This window comes from Arachis ipaensis, chromosome B9 (assembly GCF_059453495.1).
Source record: "Arachis ipaensis isolate K30076 ecotype BB chromosome B9, ASM5945349v1, whole genome shotgun sequence".
Lineage (NCBI taxonomy): Eukaryota > Viridiplantae > Streptophyta > Magnoliopsida > Fabales > Fabaceae > Arachis > Arachis ipaensis.
The window spans coordinates 43,521,886-43,547,079 of NC_142444.1; the positions used below are offsets into that span (position 1 = coordinate 43,521,886).

Here is a 25,194-nt window from a genome sequence, read left to right on the forward strand (position 1 = left end):
AAAATCTATAAAAAAAAATACATATCCACAAAATCCTTAATGTCAAAATTCATCTAGTGGTTTAAGTTTCAGCAAAAGTTACTTTTTATAATTTCATTGGAATATCCTATTAAAGAATGAGAGAATCAACTATCTTCAATTCGATTTAGGAATGATCTTGGCCGGAGAAACATAATATTTCAAATCTTAAGCATGAGAATGGTTGTAAGACTTAATTAAGAACATTAACAGCAATGTTTTGTGTGCTGGTTTTGCATTTGTTTAGTACTTCATTTATTTATTTATGTTTAAATAAACATATCAGATCAAAGAATATTTAGTTTGTGATTTTTCTTAAATGGATAGGAAAAAAATAAATTGCTATTAACATGAGAAATATTTTCTCACCCTCTCTCACTAGTCCAGCAGGAGTACAAAGTGAAAAAAAAAGTAAAATAAACAAACCCTGGATTATACACAAACGCATTCTTAAATTCCACGAATAGGGATTTTCATTGTTGATGTTGGGCGCTGTTTTAGTCCACTCACTGCCAACCCATCATCGGTTTTCAATATAGTTTTCCTGCTCTTCAACGGTGAAACCAATCTGGTGGCCAGCCTCGAAGGAGAAAAGGACCTACGAATCTTCGCAGCGACTGAGACAGATCGCTTTGGCGAATTCCTACTCAAATTTTCTTTTCCTATTGGTGAAGAAAGATAAACGGTTGGTGGATGAAACACATGGAACCTCTTTGGAGAACTCCTTGCAGTAGTTGTTCTACTTGGTGAAATCAACTTCTTATTACTTTTAGCTTGTGGACTCTTCTTGACTTGAACTTTTGAAGATGAAGGTTGTGGTGACTTGATCACAAATTTATGTGGCGTAGTTATAGATGTGTTTGCGGTTGTTGTTGTTCCTCTATTTCTTAATATAACAGGGGACCTAGTCTTTGAAAATCGTTGTTGCTGTGAAGAAGGTTGGGTTGGAAGGTACAAAGGGTTTGGAAATAGCACTGTTTTCTTCGCCCATGGTTTGTTCCTTGGAGACACTCTATTAGCCAAGTACTTCTTGTTTTCTTTGTCAAATTCTTTTACTTTTGGAGGTGATACCTTAAAATTGATTCTAGAACGAGCACGTTGAAGCGACGGTGAATTTTCGTGCTGTGATTTTGTTTGCTTTTCCTTCTTCCTTCTGGCCTTGAATTCAGTATTTTCAGCTTGAAATGAAGATAATTTTCTATTTAGCCGTTGAGACATGGGAGTTTTTGGATCGTCAGAAGTGGCGAAAGGTTTGTTATTAACTACTGAGACTATTTCTCTAGCAAATTGAGTTGCCTGTAGAATCTCTCCAACGGTTTCACCCACTAGCATTGCAGGCAATGACATTCTTCTCCATTCACCTGCATGTGTTTGTTTGTTTCATTTCAAAGCAAAGATATACATGTGCAAAAGAAATGCTAAGAAAGAGAAAGAACCTGTCTTTGATGGAGAGGGAAACTTTCCCACGGGAGATTTCCTAGTTCCACCATTCTTGAGCCTTCACAGTTTTATATACAAACAATTTCACAACATTGACAAAATCATAATCCACCTTAATAATAATCATAACAATTCAATAGACAGTAAAATTTTGAACTTGTATAATATATTTATCATCGAATTAAAGTAAAATCTGACTCGTTTGTTGTACTTTACCTAATTGATAAATTCATATAATTTGAATAAACCAAGTAAAATAATATAAGAACTCAAAAACTAAAAAATAAAGATTTCTTTTTTGAAGAAAGGAGGAGTACCTGAGTGATTCTTGTTTACACCTGAGACTAGTTCTGAGATAACCTCTGGTACTTCGAGGGCTGAGACTAACGCCCGAAACCACCTTACTTCCACCGGTCACAGTGTACTGAAGCTCCTGAAGCCGTGCCATGCACCGATCCACCTTCAAAAGCAACCCCACACAAAATTAATCAATTAATTAAATAAAAAAAAACTCTGATCAGGGAAATCCAAAAGGAAAAATAGGAATTTTTTGTGGACAAATGAGGGCTGCTTATTAAAGAGGGTGAGTATTATTACCTTGATGAGCGTCTCTCTAATGAGAATTGGATTAAGTGGAGCTAACATTTTCTTTTGCGTAAGTGGGGTTCTAGCAACCATGGCTGAAAAAACACGATGCGGATGTGGGTCTCAAGAACACAATCTCTTAATCTTAAACTAGTAGTAGTAGTGCCCACTCAACTAACAATTGGACCTCTCTCTAGAATACAGGGACACAATGACCTAAAGCCTTTTAGTTTCGGTGTTTTGATGTGAAAGTCAAAGGTGAAACGCGAAGTAAGTGTAACGTTTGCATTTCCAACGGTCGAGTGAGCCTCACTCCTAATTCCTAGTGATTGATGAATGCAACGGCTACTTGGTCCCAGATCTATAAAGGCATGTCTCCATTGCTTTATTAAGATATAATAATAATTAAAACTTAAAAGGATATAAAAAGTGAAAACTTTTGATATACATGTTACTTTTAGGGTCAGTTCTACTGTATCTTTTATTGATGTCTAGTTTTTATTAATTTATTTTTTATAATAAATTTTAAATATTTAAATTTGACTAATTTTTATATTTTAAATTAAATATTAATAATATAACAAATTTTAACAATTAAATAGTTAATAATTATTCACGAAATTAATATAAAATACAATTATTTTTACTGACGTGATATTAAGAGTACATTAAAATTAAATATTTTATCTCAGAATACATTAAAATTAAATTCATTTTATGTCGAGTCTTTTAGAATATATTTTAAGAATACCATAAAATAAAATGTAACTAAAAAATTTTAAAGAAAATAAATTTTATAATTTCAATGTATTGAATAGATTAATAATTTATTTTTTTTTACAATTATACATTTAATATATGTATTTTAGCTAAGTTCTCTTATAATTTATACCCAACTAAGAAACTATAATAGAAACTTTGGCTTAAATTCTATCATTTTTCTTCCAAATCTCAAGTGAATTGAATATAAGACAAATTTTTGAGTACATTAAAGATATGGTTATGAAATGATTAACATATGAATTTAATACTTATTTTTTACCTGCATGTGATATTCCATTCAACCACGGAAAATTAAATTAACAAAATATAAATAAAATAAATGTGGAAAGAAGACATGGAAGATGAAACTATGTGACTTGTATTCAATTGTATTTATTAATTAATTTATTTATTTTTCCTTAGTAAGGGTAGATATTTATTAGGTTTTTTTTAAAGTCGTAGGAGAGGAGGGATATTTTGGGAAAGTCATTCAAAGGGAAACACAAGCAATCTTGATTATGAGAAATTTAGATCGGTCGTCCTTGTGGCAGGGAGGCCACCATAGTTGAATATTCTGGCGAATGACAAATCGACTGTGAGCACCGGGAATCTCATATACCCCCATGGAGACAAACTCTTATCGTGGGTGGAAATGTAGTGATTTTGGACACTGATGTTTTTACCAGTGTAGGGATACATGATTGTTAGTTGATTCTGGTGTGGATTGAAACATGAACGTGAAAGAAGGTAAAAACGATTGGATTTGTGAACAGGTATCATTTTACCCCCAATTCCCATTTTGAAGCTTTGCAAACGAATTTTCGGGGTGCAGATGTGGCACCCATTGTCACTGTTGATTTTACGACTATGGTGTAAGATTTGAGTATAGGTTGTTGCTATTATTAGCCTAACAATTTTAAATCTAATGGTATTATTGTGGACGCAAGGGGTGTGTGACGAGAACAAGATTTGGAAATCTGCAATGTCAATGTAGTTTCTAGATTGCTGACGCAGCGATTTAAATATGATTATGGGTTTGTTTGTTATTTCTTGTAAGAAGATTATGCCTTTTTCAGATTGACACTAGATTTTTGGCCTGGAACATGTTGCAAGTCACAAAGGTAGCAAACATATATCTCTCAAGAATCATAGAACTAAATTAAGAAAACGACAGGTTCAATGCACATTCACAAATATATATTGATTAGCCCTTTGTTTTTTTTTTTTTTTTGGTGAGTGAGATTAGCCCTTTGTTTTTTCTTTATTTTTGGTGAGTGATTAGCCCTTTGTTTTTGTTAGGTCTAAATCACTTAAATATTTTTAACACACAACATAAGTGAAATTCAACAAAAACAGTGGTTGAAGGCTTGGTTGAATGACATATTATATGCCTCCTTAACAACCACATCCGGTTCAAATTTCCCAGGAGAAAAAATAAATCCATGCAGTGATGTAGTATGTATAAGTGTGTTATGTGGATGTGTGGTACATACATGCCTAATGCTTAGAATTAGGAGCGGTCTAATCCGCTTGAGCAAAAATAAAAATTTTCAACAAAAACATAAAGTTTATGCCTATTCTTTTCTCACGGCCCAACAAACGAGTTTTCTTCAAAACCAGCACATTGGTCAACAACTTACATATCATTTATAATGCCCAACAAAAAAAAAAAAATCAAAATGTTGCCAGTAGTGCTTAATCTCCTTCAGCTATCCACAGTTACCAGCCTGTGAATCTTCTGCCATGATGTATCACCTTGTCTGCATGTCCCCGTTCTTGGGAGGCTGACGTGTATTGACTGTATTCTACACCGTAGTATTCGCCAAGGCTAAATTGTAGTGTGCATATAGATGTAACAAACTTGAATTAAAATTAAATTAGCTTTTTTTTGTCCCAATGCTATGGGTCACCTCTCATACCTACCTGGCTAATGCGAGTTTCTAATATTTATCCTTGTTCAGTTTAAAGCTACATAATGTTGCACGAAGCTAGTGTGTTACTTCTAAATTAGAACTGCAAGAAGTAAAATTAAGAGAAGTACTCTAAGAATGAATTTTCAAGTTCCAGCTCCAGGGAGAAATATTGGGATGGCAGCACAGTAAAAAGTCAAATAAGAACTAAGATGTTTGGAAAATGATTCTTTCATCCCCTTAATTCTAATCTTCACCATGTGCAAGCTTGTCACCATTCTGAATCCAGATAGAATGAACATGTAATAAGCATTAGAGATTTTGCTTGGAACACATTACAAACAAAACAAATTGCACTAATATGAGTGTATTTATTAGTTCAATTGGAGATAACTGTGTGTGTAGAATGCATGACATGGCTATTTCATTTGTCAGAGCCAAAGATCATTGCAACTCATTGTATGACCGAGATGGCATGAGCCAAGACCTTCTGTTATTGTTATTTTTCAAGCCTCTCAGTTTGAGAGGGCTCCAGACCACAGGTTTCCGTTGCAGTGCAACCGCAGCTGGATGTCTAGCTACCCTTGAATCGACTCCTTGTATTGGACTTCCCCTAAACTTGCTGCTGCTCCTGATAGACATCGGTGTGGTCATCTCAACAGATGCTCTCGACTCTGGCAATGGGGCAAACAAATTTGAATACCGAGCTCTCCTTTGGCGACTGATCAATACACTGCTTCCACCTGCAAATTGAGATGCTCGGAGTGGAGTTGTGATATCAGAAGTTGTCTCTGGACAGCTTATGACACTGGAGACCCGCCTCCTTGGTTGAAGTAACTGGGCCATTGGTGGTGCATGAGACCGGAGTGGAGTTGTGATGTCAGAAGTTCTCTCTGGACAGATTGCGGGAATGGAGGAGACCCGCCTCCTTGGTTGAAGGAGCTTCCCTGTTGGGAGTGCAGGTGGTCTAACTGCTATTGATGCCCTACTTTTTGGTTTCGAGTAGGCTTCTGTATTTTCCTTCCCACTATTCATGGAAGTGTTGTATCTCTTCGATGCTATAGGAGACCGCGAAGGCATGAAATTGGATATTCTTTTCAATGGCATTCTCGTCTGTGAAGGATTGAGAGGTGGCTTCTTATCTGCAGTGTTTCTCCGAGCTGCAGTTAATGTTGATGATGAATTTTGTGCTGAGACAGCAGCAATTGATCTACTCTCTTGCTTTAGTCTGGTCTTCCTTTCTTCAGCTATCTGATTCTCAAGGCCCCTAACCTGTCAAAATTAATTTGGAGTTGAGATAAATACAGAATATATGATTGACTTATGTGAATAAACATTTTGTAAATTACAAGTGCTACCTTTTCCTGAAGGGTTTTACATTGGTGTTCTCTTGAAGCAAGTCTCAGTAGCAAGTTAGCATTGTTATCCTGTAGCTTCCTAGTTTCCTTCTCATCATGTTTGAGTTTCTCTACCTGTTTTGATGATCAAATATTGAGCTAGGATATAAATGAATAATGGTTAATTCTTATTCATAGGAACAAATTAAACTTTTTGCTTACCATTTGCTTATATTTAAGCAGCTCAGCATGGTCCACTTGCTTGCGAGCTGGGCCACTCTCAACTCCACGGACCCGGCTAGCAAAATTTAGTGAACAAAGTGTCTCTCCCAAATCTGTCTCACTTGGGCTAACTTGGACAAACATTAATGTTTTGCAATCTCCTCCTGTTGTATTTGAATCCCATATCAGCAATTAGAAATTACAAATAAGAAAACATGCACACATGGACACACCCTGAAGACCTTTTCATAACAATAACTATCTGAATTGCAATTGATTCATTGCTTTTGATAAAAGAAATGTCAAATATACAGGAATCAAGACATGGCAGCAACTTCCAACGGATCACAAATTTGTAAAGCTGAAATGAAATCTCACCTAAGGAGCTCTGAAGTATATGAGTCAGCTTTGAGTTCCTGTTCCAAACGAGACACAAATATGAGTTAAATAATGAATTCGTTATGTAAGAATGTGAACAAGAGGAACATAGATACCTGTAAGGGATATGTGCAGATTTGGAGGCAAGAGCGGAGATAACGTCTCCAAGAGCAGATAGAGACTTATTTATGAATTGGGATTCCTTAAGTCTTTCTCCTTCAACTTCAGTTTTCCCTACACGCTCACTGCCAGCTAGGTCTACTAGCCAGAGGCGGCTCCTTGTTCTATCGCCATTAACTAAATTCTCCCCCACAACAGTTACTCGCAGCAAGCTGCATGTAAAATCTCTTCTTAGTTATCAATATAAGACCAACATCAACCTAGACTAGACCTATACCCTCATTGAGATAATTATATTACATTTACTAATTACTAGCGATAACAAATTATGTAACCGTGACCATGTCCATCTTCAAAATATGAGAATAGGAACATTCACTATTACTTAACCATGTAGAATTGCAAAATGTGTATAGAAAATCAGTTCTCACAAAATTTAAGTATGAGTTTGTGGTTAATATATCAACAAGTCATGTCAATCATATTTAAAAAGATTATCTGATCAATTGAAGACATACCAATGAGAACGGCTGCTAAGCTCATTAGCACTGGTGGATCCAACAGATCTTACTCTATTTCCAGTCTTGAGCAATTCCCAAACATCTTCTGTTCCATAAACAGGAGCTTCAACAAGTCCTGGGACTTCTTGGGTTCCCTCTGCAGATTGCTTTACCTCCAACCTGAAATAAAAAAAATTGTCATATAGATTGATTAATTAACATTTGAAACAACAAATTGTTATGCTTAGTTTATTGGAAAGGGGAGAATAAAACTTGAGACTACACTCATCAATTCAAGTGCAACATGAAAATTAACCTAGAAACAAAAACTCACTTCTTAGTTTGGGAGGAATTTTCCACCAGGAGATCTCTTATCTTCTCATTATAAACTTCCAACATGCTGACACACAATTCATACTTCATTACACCATGTCTCTCCTCAGCTATCCTAAATAATTCCTCCAGTGTTCTGTAGTTAACTCCCCTCTGCTCTGGTGTTCCCTCCATTGTAAATGTTTTACCAGTTCCAGTTTGCCCATAAGCAAATATACAGACATTGAACCCATCCAGCACTGATGCAATGACAGGCTTCGTCTGTGCAAATACAGCTTCTGCATGACAAAAATTAACACACTCGCGTTAAATAAATTTTAACTGAATCAATACCAGAAAAGCAAAATGTATTCCAATGAGCATAATAAAAAATTGTAGCATTTATTTCACCTTGGTTATCTTCTGGCTTAAACACATGATCAAACTTAAATTGCTTCTTGGTTGAGTCTGAAGCGACGACTTGAAGTTCATAATCAGAAGATGCCTCAAAATTCAAAACAGATGCAGCAGACCCATTCAAAATTTCACCAGCATTCAACGGCCTGCATCTGCAGAACACTCTGATGTTTCCCTTCATTTCAATCAATTCATTAGAAAGCCTCTTCCGTTCATTGTACTCCTTCAGAAATTTTCTTCTAAGGAGTTCATATTCAATACCTAAATCAAACAAAAGTGCCAAAACTCAATGTTAATTCAACTAGTCATAAAGAAAGTGAAACGTAAAAACTTATATCTAACTTTGATGAGACTCAATACCTAGAGACTTAAAAGACCTCAAAGCATCAGAGTCCAGAAAGGACTTGGTAGAGAGTTTTGCTTCTTCAGCCAGTACTATATGCTGTTGCTTCAAATCCTGATACAAGAATTATAAAGAAAGAAAATTTAGAACTTCAAGAATGAATGTGTGAAAACAAAGATGCACAAAAATAAAAACTGGTCTATGTATAACTTAAAAAAAAAAAACAATCCAAATAAAATTTCAAACTTTTACCTGAATCTTGGTACTCAAATAGATGATTTTCTTCAAGATCGGAAGTGTGTGACCACCCTGATCAGGTGAAACTTCATGGATCTCATTAGTCATGATGTTTTCAATGTCCGTGCACTCAGAGCTTTCGTTCTCTTGCTTTGGCGCATCCTCTAACCAAAAGGGAAATGACACAAACAACAAGTAACAACATTAAGTTTTTTTTCTTTTGCGCTGAGATTAGTTAACCTAACTAATGATGCTGAACAAGAATTAAAATGTATTTTATCATTCAAATAGAAAAATTGAAGAGAGGATAGAGAGCGGGAACCTGTGTGAGAATTTGGTGGTGGCTGCTTGTCCTCGAGAACAATTTCGTTGTGTTTTTCAGCGAGCATTTGTATTTGAATGCTTTTTTCTGCAAGAAATGTTGAATTTCGATGAAGAATTAAAAAATTCAAATCATGAAGGAGAAAAAAAAACACACACACACACACAGAGTAGCGTACCGTCCATGTCTTTTGGAAGCAAAGAATGACGAGAGGTTCAATAATCTTTGGAGCAAAACGAAACGAGAAGAACTTCAAAATCTTGCTTGTGAGCAGAGAGAGAGAGAGAGAGAGAGAGAGTTCAATTGTGGAGAACGATTGGGATTGGATAATAGGGTTTTCGAAGAGTGCACTTGGTTTCAAATTGAAACGGCTATATTCATTTTTTTTCCTTTTCTTCATTCAAAGTCTGAACGGCTATTTTAGTGTTTGCTGGAGCGTCGTTAACGCCAGATCGTATATTGGGCCTTATCCCGGGCCTCCATGGTTTGATGGGCCATCATAAACCTAAAGTACTGAAAGCTTAGAATGTGACCCAAAATAAAATACGTAAAAACGCAAAACTAAAATAAAATAAAATGCTATAATATATTATGAGATTAATTTTGATGGAAGAGTTTTACATATTAATCAAACTAGATTTATGTTTTAGAACAATTTTAAGTAATAAATTTAAAAATTAGTTATTTTATTTATATGATAACAGTTCATATCCTGTCCTAAAGACATAGTCAGGCCCAAAAAGAACAGAGGTCCACGCAAGAGATCATGCCTCCTCCACACATATCCGACCTCAAAGAGGTCGGGCTCGATGATGACGGATTAACTCTACTTATCTGAATAAATAACTAACTCCTGATATATCTCTCATTTATCTAGAAGAAAGATCTCAATAGCTTGCCTAGAAAAATGGAACATCTACCAGCAAAAGTGGAACTACGCTAAAAGGTGGTTATCTACTCTACTATAAATACACTGATACCCTCAGGTATATTTAGAACCCAATCTACTAAAAATTTTCTTAAAACCCTTACTAACTTAAGTATTGGGGACCCTTGCAGGTACCACCCCCACATCCTCACGAGGAACTTAGACGGCAGCACCTTGAAACCAGAAGAAGTCAGACGTTATCTCAAAAGGAGTTTGGACCTCATGTTCAGGTCCAAAAGAAACCCAGTTTCAAATAACCCTCAGAACATTGGCGTCGTTGCTGGGGACTTAGAAGTCTACACCGAATCATGGTGGACAATCAGTTCGAAGACGGTCACATGGCATTTGAATTAAAACCGAAACCTCACAACAACGACCGAGCACTTGTGATTCCTCTACGATACGAAAGGTGAGTGGTCCCCACAGAGAAAGTACATCAGGAAAACCTCCACCACAGCAAATCCATTCAGTAGTTCATCCACCCGAAGATGAGGAACCCCCTCATCCAACAGAGATTATGGGACTTGTGCACGGGCACCGTGCCGATTAGAGCAACTTGAGAAGGAGATTAAGCGACAAAGAAAAGCAGAAAGATATTTTCGAAAAGAGGTACGATGATGAAGAGAGTTAGAAGAAAAGCTCTCGAAACTAGAGGCTAACCTTCGAAGTCAGCGTAATCAGACGGATCGGGAGGAAATCCCTCTTGGAGGAGAAGATCTGTTCATTGAAGAGATCATGCGGGCAAGGCCTAGGAACTTTAAAAACTCTGACACGGACCTCTATGACAGAACACCTTAGCAATTTTAAAAGTCGGATATACCTGGTTGAAGCGTCCGATGCAATTTGCTGCAAAGCTTTCTCGACTACGCTAATGATGCGTGAGCATCTTTTCTACCTTTCCTGATGAATTTGCATTTGAATTGTTAAGTTTAATCAAGATTTAAGTATCTTTTAGCCACTATGAATGCTACTTTGAGTTGTGTCCAATTCTGTTTATTTCAGGTAGCATTTTGGATAAATTTGACAGAGTTTGCGTGAAGAGACGAAGCTACAACAGAATAAGGAGTTGAAGCCAAACTTGGACTGCGCCAAGTTTGGCTCTAGGAGCACTACACAAGCCTCATTTCTTTCGGACAGGTTGAAGCCAAAGTTGAGGCACCTCAAGTTTGGCGCCACACACTCATTCTCTAAGGAAAGCATGCTGGCTTGCTGAAGCCAAATTTGAGATACCTCAAGTTTGCCGCCAGCTAAGAAGAGTTGGAGAACACACACGGACTTGATGAAGCCAAACTTGAGATACCTCAAGTTTGGCACCAACAAAGAAACTCCAAGGAATGCATGCGGACCAATTGAAGCCAAACTTGAGGTTACTCAAGTTTGGCGCCAGCAAGGAGAATCGAAGAAGTGCCTACAGATCAATTGAAGCCAAACTTGAGGTTACTCAAGTTTGGCGCCACCTTAGAGAACTCAAGTGGTCCCCATTCGTCATACAAGGCTCGCACCAAGTGTATTGTATTAATTTTGATTTAAACTTTATTTTATTTTTAAATAGGAAAATATATTATTTAGTTTTAGGAAATATAATTTACACTAATTATGATTAGATATAAAAGGAAAAAGAATTATCCCTTCGGGGTAATCTCTTCTCTTCTACCTCATTCCGCAATTTACTATTTTCTAAATCCTAGTTTTCTCTTTGAACCATGAGCAACTAAACTTCCACTGTTAAGGTTAGGAGCTCTGTCTATTGTATGGATTGATACTATTATTTTTATATTTTAATTCATGTATTGATTTCTATTTCAAGAATTATTTCCGTTCTCTATCTTATGAATTTGGGTGGAATGGAAGTATGACCCTTGTTCTAATTGAATTCTTGTATAACTTGAAAAATCTCTTTACTTGAACAACAGCTTGAAAACAATTTCTCCTAGATTTCTAATTATCTGGACTTAACGGGATACGTGATATAAAATCCTCTTATATTTTGGTAATTAGGGTTTTTGTGGCACATAAACTAGAATTGAACTTAACCCTCTGATTGGAATCAAGTGACCAAGGAATTGGCAGTTGATGAAGGTTAGAGGAGACTAAAAAGGTCTAAGGAATTAGGGTTTAGTCACATATAGTTTGCCATGAATTGAATCTTGCATGATTAAAATAGTTAATAAAAAAATTCAATCCTGAAGATAAATATCTCTGAAACCTTAACTGTTTTACTTATATATTATTCACACCAATTTACTGCTTGTTTTCTGATTTTCTGAATTTACTGTTTGATGCAATTGGACTCTCAAAACTCTTTTCTGTTTGTCTAACTAAGTAAATTATTCAATCATTGTTTCTTAGTCCATCAATCCTCGTGGGATCGACCCTCACTCACCTGAGGTATTACTTAGTACGACCCGGTGCACTTGCCGGTTAGTTTGTGGGTTATAAATTCCGCACAAAATTTTTGGCGCCGTTGTCGGGGATTGATTGTGATTGACAACTACTGGTTATTTGATTTCTTAGATTAGGCGTTTTTGCTTTAATTTCATTTAACTTATTTCTTTAAATTTTAAAAAAAATATTTTGATTTATTTTTTAAAATTCTTTTATTTTTTCTTTTCTCTTAATTTCTGAAATTAAGTTTGGTGTCCCCTTAGTTGTTTTATTCTTCCTAGTTATTTTATTTATTGAGTTTAAATTTTATACTCCTTTTTACTTATTAGTTATTTTATTTTCTTAATTATTCATATTATTTTCTTTTTTTTATTTTTGTTTTCTTTTATATTTTATTTTATTTTCCTTTATGTTCTTTCTTCTTTGCTTGCCTGTTTTGCACATGGTGCATTTAATTCTGTTTGGTGCTTTGTGCTAAGGAAAAATAATGGAGAGAGATCACATGGGTTATTACTCACACCCAAGGAGTGATTCTTATTATTGTGGATTGAGAAACTACCCGAATTTTGGTTGGCAAAGTCAAAACCAAAGAAACTTCAGTGCTCCATGTTCCAACTATCAAGAACCACCATCTCCATATTCATACCAAGAACCACCACCTCTCTATCCATATCAAGAACCATCATCTTTCTATCCATATCAAGAGCCACCATCTCACTATCCATACCAAGAACCATCATCTTTTTACTCTTATCAAGAACCATCATCTCCTTCTTATTCATATCAAGAACCATCCTCCTCTCCTTAGTCATATCAAGAACCATCAGCTCTTGAGCTTCTTATGAAAGAATTCATATATGATATGAAGATGAGTGTAAAAAATATAGAGAAATATGTGGAGTTGATTATCAAGCCCCAGGAAGAGGAACAAGCAAATTCCTTCCCAAGAGATACAATGCAAGATCCTATGGAAGAAAGTGAGAAAATCAATCAAAGGAGTTCATACTCCAATGAATTAGAGAACTCTCCACCCTCACACATGGAAGAAGAGGAAGATGCAAAAACAAAGGAGGAAGATACACAAACAAAGGAGGATGATACTGATGAACGAATTCTTGACGGTTTAGAAATCACAATTGAAAGCTCGTTGTAAAGTATAGCTTCTAAACCAATCAAGGATCCTTTCATACAAAAATTTGTTTGTCACAAGTAACAAACCCCTAAATTTATAAACCGAAGTATTGGAACCTTGGGTCGTTCTCCCTAGGAATTGCAACAAAGTGTCTTGTTATTGGTTATGAGATATTTTGGGGTTTTTGGGATAAGAGACATGGAATGTAAATATCAATAAAAATAAACTAACAACTGAAAAGTCTTGGCAAGGTTAGGTGGTCAAGGATCTCTATCCTTATCACTAACCACAACATGAGAATTGGCAAGGACCAACCCCACTAAGTTAACCCCTAACTAATAGTAGAGGAAAGTCAAGTCAGCTATGTCAATCCAAGTCCATAAGTCCTAGTTCTATACCTAATCAATTGGTGAGATCTAGCGTTAATGGCTCCCAATCGTCAATCACTTGGACATTAGTAACTCAAGAGTTCCTAAGTTACCTTCCCAAGCCAAGAGCATAAAATTCTTCTCTAAAATCCAACTAAGCATTTTATCAAACACTTAGAAGGCATAAAAGGAAAACATAGTAAAATAGCAAGGAAAGTAAATCTACACTACTCCGTTGCAAGGAATTAAACAACAACAAATCAAATCAACAATAAAGGAACATGAATCATAAATTGCATTAAAGAAAAATGGAAGAACAAAAGTGCATCAACAACAAAGTAAGCAATTACAAGAATGAAATACAAAATTAGAAAGAGAAAGAGTAGAGGAACAAGAAATTGTAAAGGAAAAGTAAATCAAAGCATGAATTAAATCTAGATCTAAGATGAAAATTAACCTAACCTAATTCTAGAGAGAAGAGGGAGCTTCTCTCTCTAGAAACTAACCTACATGATGCTAATGCTACAAACAATTGCTCCCCCTTTGCTTGGACTTCAATTCTGCATGAAATACACTCAGAAACAAGTTGGATTTGGGCCTGGGCAGCTCAGAAATTGCCCCCAGTGTTTTGCCATTAAGTGGGCCAAGTAAGAGTATCGGGGGGCGCGCGCCATGTGCGCGTGCGCGTCGCTGGCAAATTCCCAATCTGCGCGGAAGCGGCATGTACGCGTGCACGTCCTTGTGAGAAACCACTTTTGCGCGTGCGCGCCTTGTACGCGTGCGCGTCCGTTGGTACATTCCAAACCTTTGTCTCTTCATGCATTCTCCTCTTTGTATGCTTTTCTTCTCATTTCTTCCATCCAATACTTGCCTTATGAACCTGAAATTACTTAACAAACACATCAAGGCATCAAATGGAATTAAAGTGGATCTAAAATCACCAAATTAGGGCCTAAAAAGCATGTTTTTACATTTAAGCATAATTCAAGGGAGAATTACAAAACCATGCTATTTCATTGAATAAATGTGAGAAAATGTGATAAAATCTCCCAAATTAAGCACAAGATAAACCACAAAATCGGGGTTTATCAAATCTCCCCACACTTAAACTAAGCATGTCCTCATGCTAAAATCAAGAAAGAAGCAAAGGGACATCAACATTTATTTAATGCAAACTAACTACATGCAACCTATCTATATGCAATCTATCTACATGAATGCATCCACTTGGTCAAAATAAATCAATTTCCAAGAATACATATACAAACACAAGGGCTAAGGCAATAGCAATCACTCAACCCACAATTGAATTGAATTATTAAGAAGATTTTACAAACTTGCAAGAAAAGACATGATCATGGGTGAAAACATGTAATTGAGCAATCGAACCCTCACCGGATGTGTATCCGCTCTAGTCACTCAAGTGTATGGGGTTGATTCACTCAATCCTCCCCTAATCATATTTTCCAAAGTTTACTTTTCATCTAACAATCAACAATTACTTTATGCATGCATACAAATATCATGAGGGCTTTCCCATAGGTTGTAATGAGGCTAGGGTCAAGGTAGGATGCATATGGTCAAGTGAGCTTGAAATTTGAATCTTTGATTAACTTAAACTTTCCACCTAACCTATGACGACCTATACAATTCTAAACAAACCTAACTACCCATTCTTCACTTTTTCACACACTCATGCATTCTCTTTTTGATCACCATACATATGCATTGATTTTTATTGAACTTTGAACTTTGGGGCATTTTTGTCCCCTTTTTATTGTTTTTCTTTTTCTTTCTTTTCTATATATATATATTTTTTCTTTTTATATATATATATATATATTTTTCTTTTTGTTTTTCTCATTTTTTTTCTTTTCAAACTAAAATGTATACAAGAACATCAATGCATATGGTTTACACATGATTAATACATGAGTATGTACCCAATTCCTAAAAATTTTTCAACAAAAACACAAACACACTTTTATCTCTACCCAATGTTCCCAACTCTCCCAAAATCAAATGATAAACACTCTCACTAGCCTAAGCTAATCAAAGATCCAAACAAGGGATATTTATTGTTTTTCACTTAGGCTTGTAATGTGCTACAATTAAGAACAAGTGGGTTAAGCATAGGCTCAAAATCGGCTAACACTGGAATATAAAAGGTAGGCTATTTGGGTAAGTGAGCTATTTAAACAATGGCCTCAATTATGTAAATGCATGTATACACAAAATAATGGACATATAGAATTAAACAAATCAAAGATTACAATCATAAGAAGAGAATAATGCACACAAGAATGAAAATAAGTGGTCATATATGATGTAACCACACAATTAGGCTCAAATCTCACATGCTTGTGTTCTTAGCTCAAAAATCATGTTCCACAAAATATATAATTCAAGCAAGTTCTAAAAAAAAAATTTTTCTCAATCAATTGGGGTGGGGTGCCCTATAGATAAAATCCTTGAAAAATATCATGATTTTGACTAAGCTTAATATATAAAAATTCAAAATAAGAAAATGCAACTAAAAATCCTAAAATGAAATGCAACAGTGTTGGGATTAGAAACTTGTTACCGAAAACACCGAGTGGTCGGACGACCTCCCCACACTTAAAAGTTTGCACCGTCCTCGGTGAATCCAAAGATGAACAAGGGGGTATGGCGACTTTCCTAGTTGCTACCTTCAGTTGGTAGGTCAACCGGTGCTGCGTGTTCTTCCTTCCGCTTCCATTTTTGCTTATGGTGCATCGATCATGAAAAATAAAATAAACACCGTAAGACGAGAAAGTACAAAAGCAAGGAAGCGTGAATTGTTGGAATGAGGTGAATCACTAGAATTGAGTGAGTGAATTAGTGTGATATTAATGAAAAATAGGTGTATGGGTTCTAACTTGCATGCGGTTTAGAACTCACACTCTAGTATTTAAAAATCAGGTCACAATTATACAAAAGAAAACATGCATTTCACTCATTATAGTGTGCTTGAGGTACTTTAAAAGACTTGTAGGTTAGGTCAACCACACAAGTAGTGAAGAGGCATGAAAGCATTCAAGCAATTAATTAAGCAATTGTGAAATTGGATAATGTATGGACATTGATTGATGTGTAGGTAGACTTAGTGAACAAAATGGTATATAAAACTCACACAACAATCAATGACACATATTGAAGTTGTTGCAACACCTAAGTGACATAGAGGTGAAACACATGGATGCTATGGGACTTAGGAAAAAGAAGATAGAATTAAAAATCAATCACATAGCAAGTGTGGCCCACAAAACTTTACAAAGCTAAAAAATATGTCACTAGGTAAGTTTTCGATCCGATTTCACAATTTCAAAAATCTCAATGCATGAAATAGGTGATGATCAATTAGAACAAGCATCCTAAAAAAAATGCATTGATAATGTACAATTGCCTAACAATAGATGACGAATGCATGGTGGCCAAAACATGCAATTCAAAAGAGTTAAGAGCTTAAAGGCAATGTCACATGTACTTGGTATTCACAAATGTTCAACATGAAAATCCAAAACCAAGTAATAAATTGTAACCTCAACAAAGGAATCCAACAATGGTAATAACATAATGATGTTAAACTAACATCCTATCAGTAATAAGCAGCAGTAAATAGTAAACAAGATTAATAATCCAACACTTATAATGGAAAACAAAAATAAAACTAACTAACTAACTAAAAGAAATGGTGTTACATGATGTTTGGTAGTGTTGGATGATGATTGAAGGGTGGAAAGAGAAGAGAAGAAGGAAAGAAATGGAAAGAGGAGAAGAAAAGAAGGTGACTGAAACAGGGCAATCCACGCGTGCGCGTCATGTGCGCATAAGCGTGGATGAATAAAATGGAAGCGACGCGTACGCGTAGTGCATGACAAAGTAGAGAGTCGACGCAGATGCGCAAGGTACACGTTCGCGTGCCCTGGGGCACCAAGTTGGCACACTTCAGGCACAACTCTCGGGTGAATGTATGGAGGGGTGGAAAACTCAATCCACGCGTACGCGTACATGGCGCGTCTGCGTGGATGGCCGAAATTGCCTGATTCAAGCATACGCGTGGAGTGCGCGTGCGCGTGGGTGGTGCTCTGTTTTTCAAAATTTTTCTATGTTTTTGCACCAAACCAAGCATTCCAAACCTCCAAACAACTACCAAAATATCATAAAACCTTATTTAACCTACTAGACTCCCAAACAAACTTAACAAATCAAACAAAACATGAAATTAAACCTAAATTACCAATATGTACAAAGAGGAAAATGAAAAGATGTTACCATGGTGGGGTGTCTCCCACCTAGCACTTTTGTTTATTGTCCTTAAGTTGGACTTATGGGGAGCTCCTCATCAAGGTGGCTTGTGCTTGAATCCATCCTTGAACATCCACCAATGCTTGGACTTCCATTGTGCATCATCATTCAAAGTTAATAACTCCAAGCTTTGATGGAGTTCTTCACAAACCATAAGCTCCCAAAGTTGATCTTCCTTGTGCGATCCAGGATCCCACACTTTGTTTTCACACCCGTCCTTGAGTTGATCATGGTGGTTTCCTCCGGGTGGCAAGAGAGATGAATTCTCATGAAGGTACCAAACTATCCTCCTAGACCCATCCAATTGAGCACTAGTCCAACCTTTACTCCTTGAAGCTTCAACCATAATGAGCCTTGATTTGCAACGTCAACCACGAAACATCTTTCTTTTACGCTTCATCCCACAAAGCATCCAAAGTTGACCATCCGTTTCAAGCAAGCCATATTCAAGTGGGATAACAAAGATAATAGAAATGAGTTTCATCCACTCAAATGAAGGTGTAGATGGCAACCTAGGCAAAGGTGATTCAAGGGTCTTGACAAGGCGTATTCAATTCCCATCCTCCTTTTTCTAAGGACTTCCACCTCTTCACAAGATCTCTTAATTTCAATCCTTTGTTCAACAATTTTATCTAACCCTTTTCCCTTACTCAAATCATAAATGGGAGGATGAGAGATATTTACCTCCACATTACTTTCCATCTCATCAGGAGAAAGTTCTTCATGCTCAAAGGATTCTTCACCACTAAGTCTTGATGCTTGATCTTCATCACCAAGGGAACTCAATTCTTGCTCTATCCCATCCAATTCTTCACAAGAGATATGCCTTGGAGGTTATGCATATTCCTCCTTAGTATCAAATTCAATCATCTTGGAGGGGTTTTCTTCAATCCTAGACTCCCAAGGTGGTTCCGCATCTCCTAAGTCTTTAACCACTTTTTCCTCTTCTTCAATAATCTTTACCTCCTCCGCTTGTTGCATTTCTTGCTTTAACTCCTCTTCCTCACCTTGGAGCTTCAAGTTCACTCCCTTACTAAGCTCCTTGGTTGCTTCTCCACATTCCACAATGGAAGTGCCTTGATCGCATAGGCTTAGGCGGGATGAGACTATGTTGCCAATGGCATCTACCATGATGGCCATTTTTACTCTTAACTCCTCAAATTTCTTTTCATCCTCCTCGTATTGCCTTAAGATATGAGATTCAAGATCCCTTAATTCTAGCATAGAGGCTTCATCAGGGGATGATGGTGAAAGAGAGGGTTCATTGTTTGGGGGAAAGGTATTATAGTTGGAAGGTGGTTCTTCTTGGTAGAGTTGTGGTGGTAAGTAGTATTCATCTTGGTAACAATATGGAGGGGGTGGTTCTTGAAAATGTTGATATTGGGGTAGTGATGGCTCTATGTGTGGTTCATATGGCTCATATGATTGTTGGTAGGATGGATATGGATTAGGGTCATATGAAGATGGTTGATAAGAAGGGGCTTGTGAGTATGGTTGAGGGTTATGTTGAGGATATGGCTCATAGGTGTATGGTGGTGGTTCTTGGAAGTCACAAGGGGATTCACCATAACAATTTGATTGGTGTGCATCATAGAATGGCTCTTCGTCATAGTGCATTGGTGGAGGTTGTTGCCAAGAGGATTGATCATATGCATATGGCTCCTCCCATCTTTGGTTATCCCATCCTTGATGCACATCTTCATTGAAGTTCCCATTTCCTACAACATAGTTGTAATCACACTCATAGCCCAAGTGAATTCATAGTGAAAAGTAAAAATAAGAAACAAAAGCTAACAAGAAATAATGAAACAAAATCCTAAAACTAGCAAAAACTAACAAGCAATCCAAAAATCAAGCTATTCACAATATTCACATATATACAATAACCAATAACATAACACCATTGCAACTCTCCGGCAACGGCGCCATTTTGATGAACGAATTCTTGACGGTTTAGAAATCACAATTGAAAGCTCGTTGTAAAGTATAGCTTCTAAACCAATCAAGGATCCTTTCATACAAAAATTTGTTTGTCACAAGTAACAAACCCCTAAATTTATAAACCGAAGTATTGGAACCTCGGGTCATTCTCCCTAGGAATTGCAACAAAGTGTCTTGTTATTGGTTATGAGATATTTTGGGATTTTTGGGATAAGAGACATGGAATGTAAATAGCAATAAAAATAAACTAACAACTGAAAAGTCTTGGCAAGGTTAGGTGGTCAAGGATCTCTATCCTTATCACTAACCACAACATGAGAATTGGCAAGGACCAACCCCACTAAGTTAACCCCTAACTAATAGTAGAGGAAAGTCAAGTGAGCTATGTCAAGCCAAGTCCATAAGTCCTAGTTCTACACCTAATCAATTGGTGAGATCTAGCGTTAATGGCTCCCAATCGTCAATCACTTGGACATTAGTAACTCAAGAGTTCCTAAGTTACCTTCCCAAGCCAAGAGCACAAAATTCTTCTCTAAAATCCAACTAAGCATTTTATCAAACACTTAGAAGGCATAAAAGGAAAACATAGTAAAATAGCAAGGAAAGTAAATCTACACTAGTCCATTGCAAGGAATTAAACAACAACAAATCAAATCAACAATAAAGGAACATGAATCAGAAATTGCATTAAAGGAAAATGGAAGAACAAAAGTGCATCAACAACAAAGTAAGCAATTACAAGAATGAAATATAAAATTAGAAAGAGAAAGAGTAGAGGAACAAGAAATTGTAAAGGAAAAGTAAATCAAAGCATGAATTAAATCTAGATCTAAGATGAAAATTAACCTAACCTAATTCTAGAGATAAGAGGGAGCTTCTCTCTCTAGAAACTAACCTACATGATGCTAATGCTACCAACAATTGCTCCCCCTTTGCTTGGACTTCAATTCTGCATGAAATACACTCAGAAACAAGTTGGATTTGGGCCTGGGTAGCTCAGAAATCGCCCCCAGCATTTTGCCATTAAGTGGGCCAAGTAACAGTATCGGCGCGCGCGCGCCATGTGCGCGTGCGCGTCGCTGGCAAATTCCCAATCTGCGCGGAAGCGGCATGTACGCGTGCACGTCCTTGTGAGAAACCACTTTTGCGCGTGCGCGCCTTGTACGCGTGCGCGTCCGTTGGTACATTCCAAACCTTTGTCTCTTCATGCATTCTCCTCTTTGTATGCTTTTCTTCTCATTTCTTCCATCCAATACTTGCCTTATGAACCTGAAATTACTTAACAAACACATCAAGGAATTGAATGGAATTAAAGTGGATCTAAAATCACCAAATTAGGGCCTAAAAAGCATGTTTTTACATTTAAGCATAATTCAAGGGAGAATTACAAAACCATGCCATTTCATTGAATAAATGTGAGAAAATGTGATAAAATCTCCCAAATTAAGCACAAGATAAACCACAAAATCGGGATTTATCAGATACACAAACAAAGGAGGAAGCCATGCACACTCCATGCTTGTATATTCCAATAATTCCGGAGGAAGCCATACAAGTACCTATAATTCTATGCATGCAAACTTCTGAGAAGAAAAATCTGAATGCACTGCCCACATTTGAATGAAGTCTTCCCCCTCCCCCCAACACTTGAATATGCTTTCCTTGGTCCTAATGAACCAAAGAGTGGCATAGAGGGTGAGTTTATTGAACCACCAATTCAAGAAATTTTTGATTAAGGGTACACTCCAACTATCACCCAACACCCAAATTTTGAAATCAAAGAAGTGAAGGCAACCAAGGAAAGCACTGAAAAGGGGATTTTGACCAAGAAACAGAAGAAAATATCCATGAAAAAGAAAATGTCATAAAAAAAAATCTAAGCTCTACCCCAACAAGCAAGGTGAATCAAGTGAACCACAATAAAAGAAAGCTTGTTAGGAGGAATTTATATCAGGGGGCACTAATTTTCACCTCTCCCCCCTTGGAGATATTTCTTTTAACTAACTGGAAGAAGAGGAAGAAAATTCAACAATCAAGTGTCAAGCTAGTAACATTAAAGAAGCGCTTGTTGAGAGGCAACCCAACTACTAGTATCCTTGTTTTTGCAGTTACTTTGGTTTTAATTTTATAGTTATTTTGATTTTAGCATTATAGTTATTTTAGTTCTGGCTTTAAATTACTTTATCTCAATTTTTTTAGAATTTTTCTTGTTTTACATGTGTTTTGGTCATGCAGAGTGGTTAGAATAGGAACAGGAGCAATTAAAAGGAATTTTTGACACCCTGGAGTTTTTCTTTGCTTGGGGACAAGCAAACTTTTAAGTTTGGTGTTGTAGGGTGCGCCCTCTATTTATCGTATCATCAGTGGCACCATGGGGAGATGAATGTTCTTCATGGAGGAGCACAGCTGGAGGAATGAGATGGCCACCAGCGTAACTGAGGTGGTTGAGTTCTTTTCATTCTATTTTCCCTTCTGTTCCTATTTTGTTGTCTTCTATTTTCTGTTGCTTTGATTGCCTGCATGATTTTTAGTACTTTCAATTCTTAGATTTAGTTTCATTCTGTTATTTGCTTTTAGTTTAAAATTTTTTTTTCTCATGTACTGCTCACTGAGCTTGAATCTAAAAAGAAAAGAAAAGAAGTGATGTATTGCATGAGAAATTGAGTTTATATTTAAGAGAATTCTTATTTACTTAAATGTAGTGGTATTATCTGTGGTTCTGAATGCATAATATGAACAGTGCATATTTGAATTTGAATCAAAGGATGTTGATGTATGAGGAACAAAAATTTAGAAAACTATTATGAATTCTCTAAAGTAAACAAAAGCTTAATCCTTGAAGCAAAAGAAAAATAAAAGCAAGGTTCAAGACTCTGAGCATCAATGACTAGGAAGGTCAAACATGATTAAAAGCTCAAAGAGTTATTTCCCTAGTCATATGCTTGTGGTGTAATTGTGTCAAGTAATCCTTGAGACAGAGCACTAAGAGTCGAGATCAAGTGCATTTAGCAAAGTATGCCCAAGGCTTTGAGCACCACTGTCTGGGAGTAACTGAAAGAAAAATCAGAACTTAAAGAGAGTTCCCCAGTTAAGTGCTTGTGGTGTTTTTGTGTCAGGTGAAGCTTGAGAGAAAACATTTAAAGTCACGGATAGGCTCGGGGTGTAAAGCACCAAAGAAAAGAGAATTAAAGGAAATTTGTTGTGTTCAAGGAGTATAAAGATTAGAGAATTCATAATATTATCCGGATTCTAACTCCGAATGACAATGACATTCCTCTGATTCAAAGGAGAGTGAGATGCCAAAATTATTTAGTATTGCAATAGAGAAACCCCACTTCAAGAAGAGACATGAGCCTAATTGAACTCTCACACCTCATGCAAATCCACATCTTAAATATGTATTAGTTCTGGTTGCTTGAGGACAAGCAACAATTCAAGTTTGGCTTGAGCATCTTTTCTACATTTTCCTGGTGAATTTGCATTTGAATTGTTAGTTTAATCAAGATTTAAATATCTTTTAGCCACTACGAATGCTACTTTGAGTTGTATGCAATTCTGTTTATTTCAGGTAGCATTTTGGACGAATTTGACAGAGTTTGCGTGAAGAAACAAAGCTACAACAGAATAAGGAGTTAAAGCCAAACTTGGACTGTTCCAAGTTTGGCGCCAGGAGCACTACACAAGCCCCATTGCTTTCGGACAGGTTGAAGCCAAACTTGAGACACCTCAAGTTTGGCACCACACACTCATTCTCTAAGGAAAGCATGCTGGCTTGATGAAGCTAAACTTGAGATACCTCAAGTTTTGCGCCAGCTAAGAAGAGTTGGAGAACACACACGGACTTAATGAAGCCAAACTTAAGATACCTCAAGTTTGGCGCTAACAAAGAAACTCCAAGGAATGCATGCAGACCAATTGAAGCTAGACTTGAGGTTACTCAAGTTTGACGCTAGCAAGGAGACTTGAAGAAGTGCCTACGAATCAATTGAAGTTTGGCGCCACCTTAGAGAACTCAAGTGGTCCCCATTCGTCATACAAGGCTCGCACCAAGTGTATTGAATTAATTTTGATTTAGACTTTATTTTATTTTTAAATTAGAAAAGATATTATTTAGTTTTAGGAAATATAATTTACACTAATTAGGATTAGATATAAAAGGGAAAAGAATAAGCCCTTCGAGGTAATCTCTTCTCTTCTACCTCATTTCGCAATTTACAGTTTTTCTGAATCCTAGTTTTCTCTCTGAACCATGAGCAACTAAACCTCCACTGTTAAGGTTATGAGCTCTGTCTATTGTATATATGGATCTATACTATTATTTTTATTATTTTAATTCATGTATTGATTTCTATTTCAAGAATTATTTTTGTTCTTTATCTTATGAATCTGGATGGAACGGAAGTATGACTCTTGTTCTAATTGAGTTTTGTATAACTTGGAAAAGCTCTTTACTTGAACAACAGCTTGAAAATAATTTCTCCTAAATTTCTAATTATATGGACTTAACGGGATACGTGACATATAATCCTCTTATATTTGAATAATTAGGATTTTTGTGGCACATAAACTAGAATTGAACTTCACCCTCTGATTGGAATCAAGTGACCAAGGAATTGGCGGTTGATACAGGTTAGAGGAGACTAAAAAGGTCTAAGGAATTAGGGTTTAGTCACATAATGTTGCATGATTAAAATAGTTAATAAGAAAAGTCAATCCTGAAGATAGATATCTCTGAAACCTTAACTGTTTTACTCATATATTATTCACACCAATTTACTGCTTGCTTTCTAATTTTTTGAATTACTGTTTGATGTAATTGAACTCTCAAAACTCTTTTCTATTTGTCTAACTAAGTAAATCATTCAATCATTGTTGCTTAGTCCATCAATCCTCGTGGGATCGACCCTCACTCACCTGAGGTATTACTTGGTACGACCTGGTGCACTTGCCGCTTAGTTTGTGGGTTATAAATTCTGCACTAGCTAATCAAAGTGGCGGTGAAGTGGTTTGATAGTCTACCACCTAGGTCGGTCACTTGTTTTGACGAGCTAGCTAGAAAGTTTCTCACCCGCTTTTCGATCCAAAATGATAAAGTCAAATATGCTCCCAGCCTACTTGGGGTCAAGCAAGAAGTCAGAGAGACTCTCCAAGTTTACATGGAGCAATTTAACAAAGCCTGTTTGGAGATCCAAAATTTACCCACAGAAA

The 25,194-nt window shown here is 36.5% G+C and overlaps 2 protein-coding genes across 2 annotated transcripts; both read right to left on the bottom strand.

The window, feature by feature from the left end:
* Window positions 1-256: 256 nt before the first annotated feature.
* ATN (cyclin family) lies at window positions 257-2,267 on the bottom strand. The gene is made up of 4 exons (XM_016321973.3): window positions 2,056-2,267; window positions 1,776-1,918; window positions 1,455-1,516; window positions 257-1,379 (listed from the first exon to the last, which is right to left on the bottom strand). Exons 1-4 carry the CDS (start codon window positions 2,134-2,136, stop codon window positions 469-471), a joined length of 1,197 nt encoding a protein of 398 aa, XP_016177459.1. The 5' UTR covers window positions 2,137-2,267; the 3' UTR covers window positions 257-468.
* A 2,798-nt stretch (window positions 2,268-5,065) lies between these two features.
* On the bottom strand, window positions 5,066-9,272 carry LOC107615517 (P-loop containing nucleoside triphosphate hydrolases superfamily protein). The gene is made up of 12 exons (XM_088497752.1): window positions 9,082-9,272; window positions 8,904-8,990; window positions 8,597-8,745; window positions 8,362-8,458; window positions 7,996-8,262; window positions 7,607-7,883; window positions 7,291-7,452; window positions 6,769-6,984; window positions 6,653-6,690; window positions 6,275-6,438; window positions 6,074-6,187; window positions 5,066-5,987 (listed from the first exon to the last, which is right to left on the bottom strand). Exons 1-12 carry the CDS (start codon window positions 9,086-9,088, stop codon window positions 5,160-5,162), a joined length of 2,406 nt encoding a protein of 801 aa, XP_088353878.1. The 5' UTR covers window positions 9,089-9,272; the 3' UTR covers window positions 5,066-5,159.
* Between the last annotated feature and the right edge of the window lie 15,922 nt (window positions 9,273-25,194).

What these genes read in the sequence shown, in the direction of transcription:
- ATN (XM_016321973.3), bottom strand. Translation starts at nt 2,136, where the DNA reads ATGGTTGCTAGAACCCCACTTACGCAAAAGAAAATGTTAGCTCCACTT. An exon ending in TGTAAACAAGAATCACTCAG is followed by an intron (nt 1,517 to 1,775) that starts GTACTCCTCCTT and finishes AAAACTGTGAAG; the next exon opens with GCTCAAGAATGGTGGAACTA. An exon ending in TCCCTCTCCATCAAAGACAG is followed by an intron (nt 1,380 to 1,454) that starts GTTCTTTCTCTT and finishes AAACACATGCAG; the next exon opens with GTGAATGGAGAAGAATGTCA.
- LOC107615517 (XM_088497752.1), bottom strand. An exon ending in GAGGTCTTTTAAGTCTCTAG is followed by an intron (nt 8,263 to 8,361) that starts GTATTGAGTCTC and finishes TGTTTGATTTAG; the next exon opens with GTATTGAATATGAACTCCTT. An exon ending in TGCTTAAATATAAGCAAATG is followed by an intron (nt 6,188 to 6,274) that starts GTAAGCAAAAAG and finishes TCATCAAAACAG; the next exon opens with GTAGAGAAACTCAAACATGA.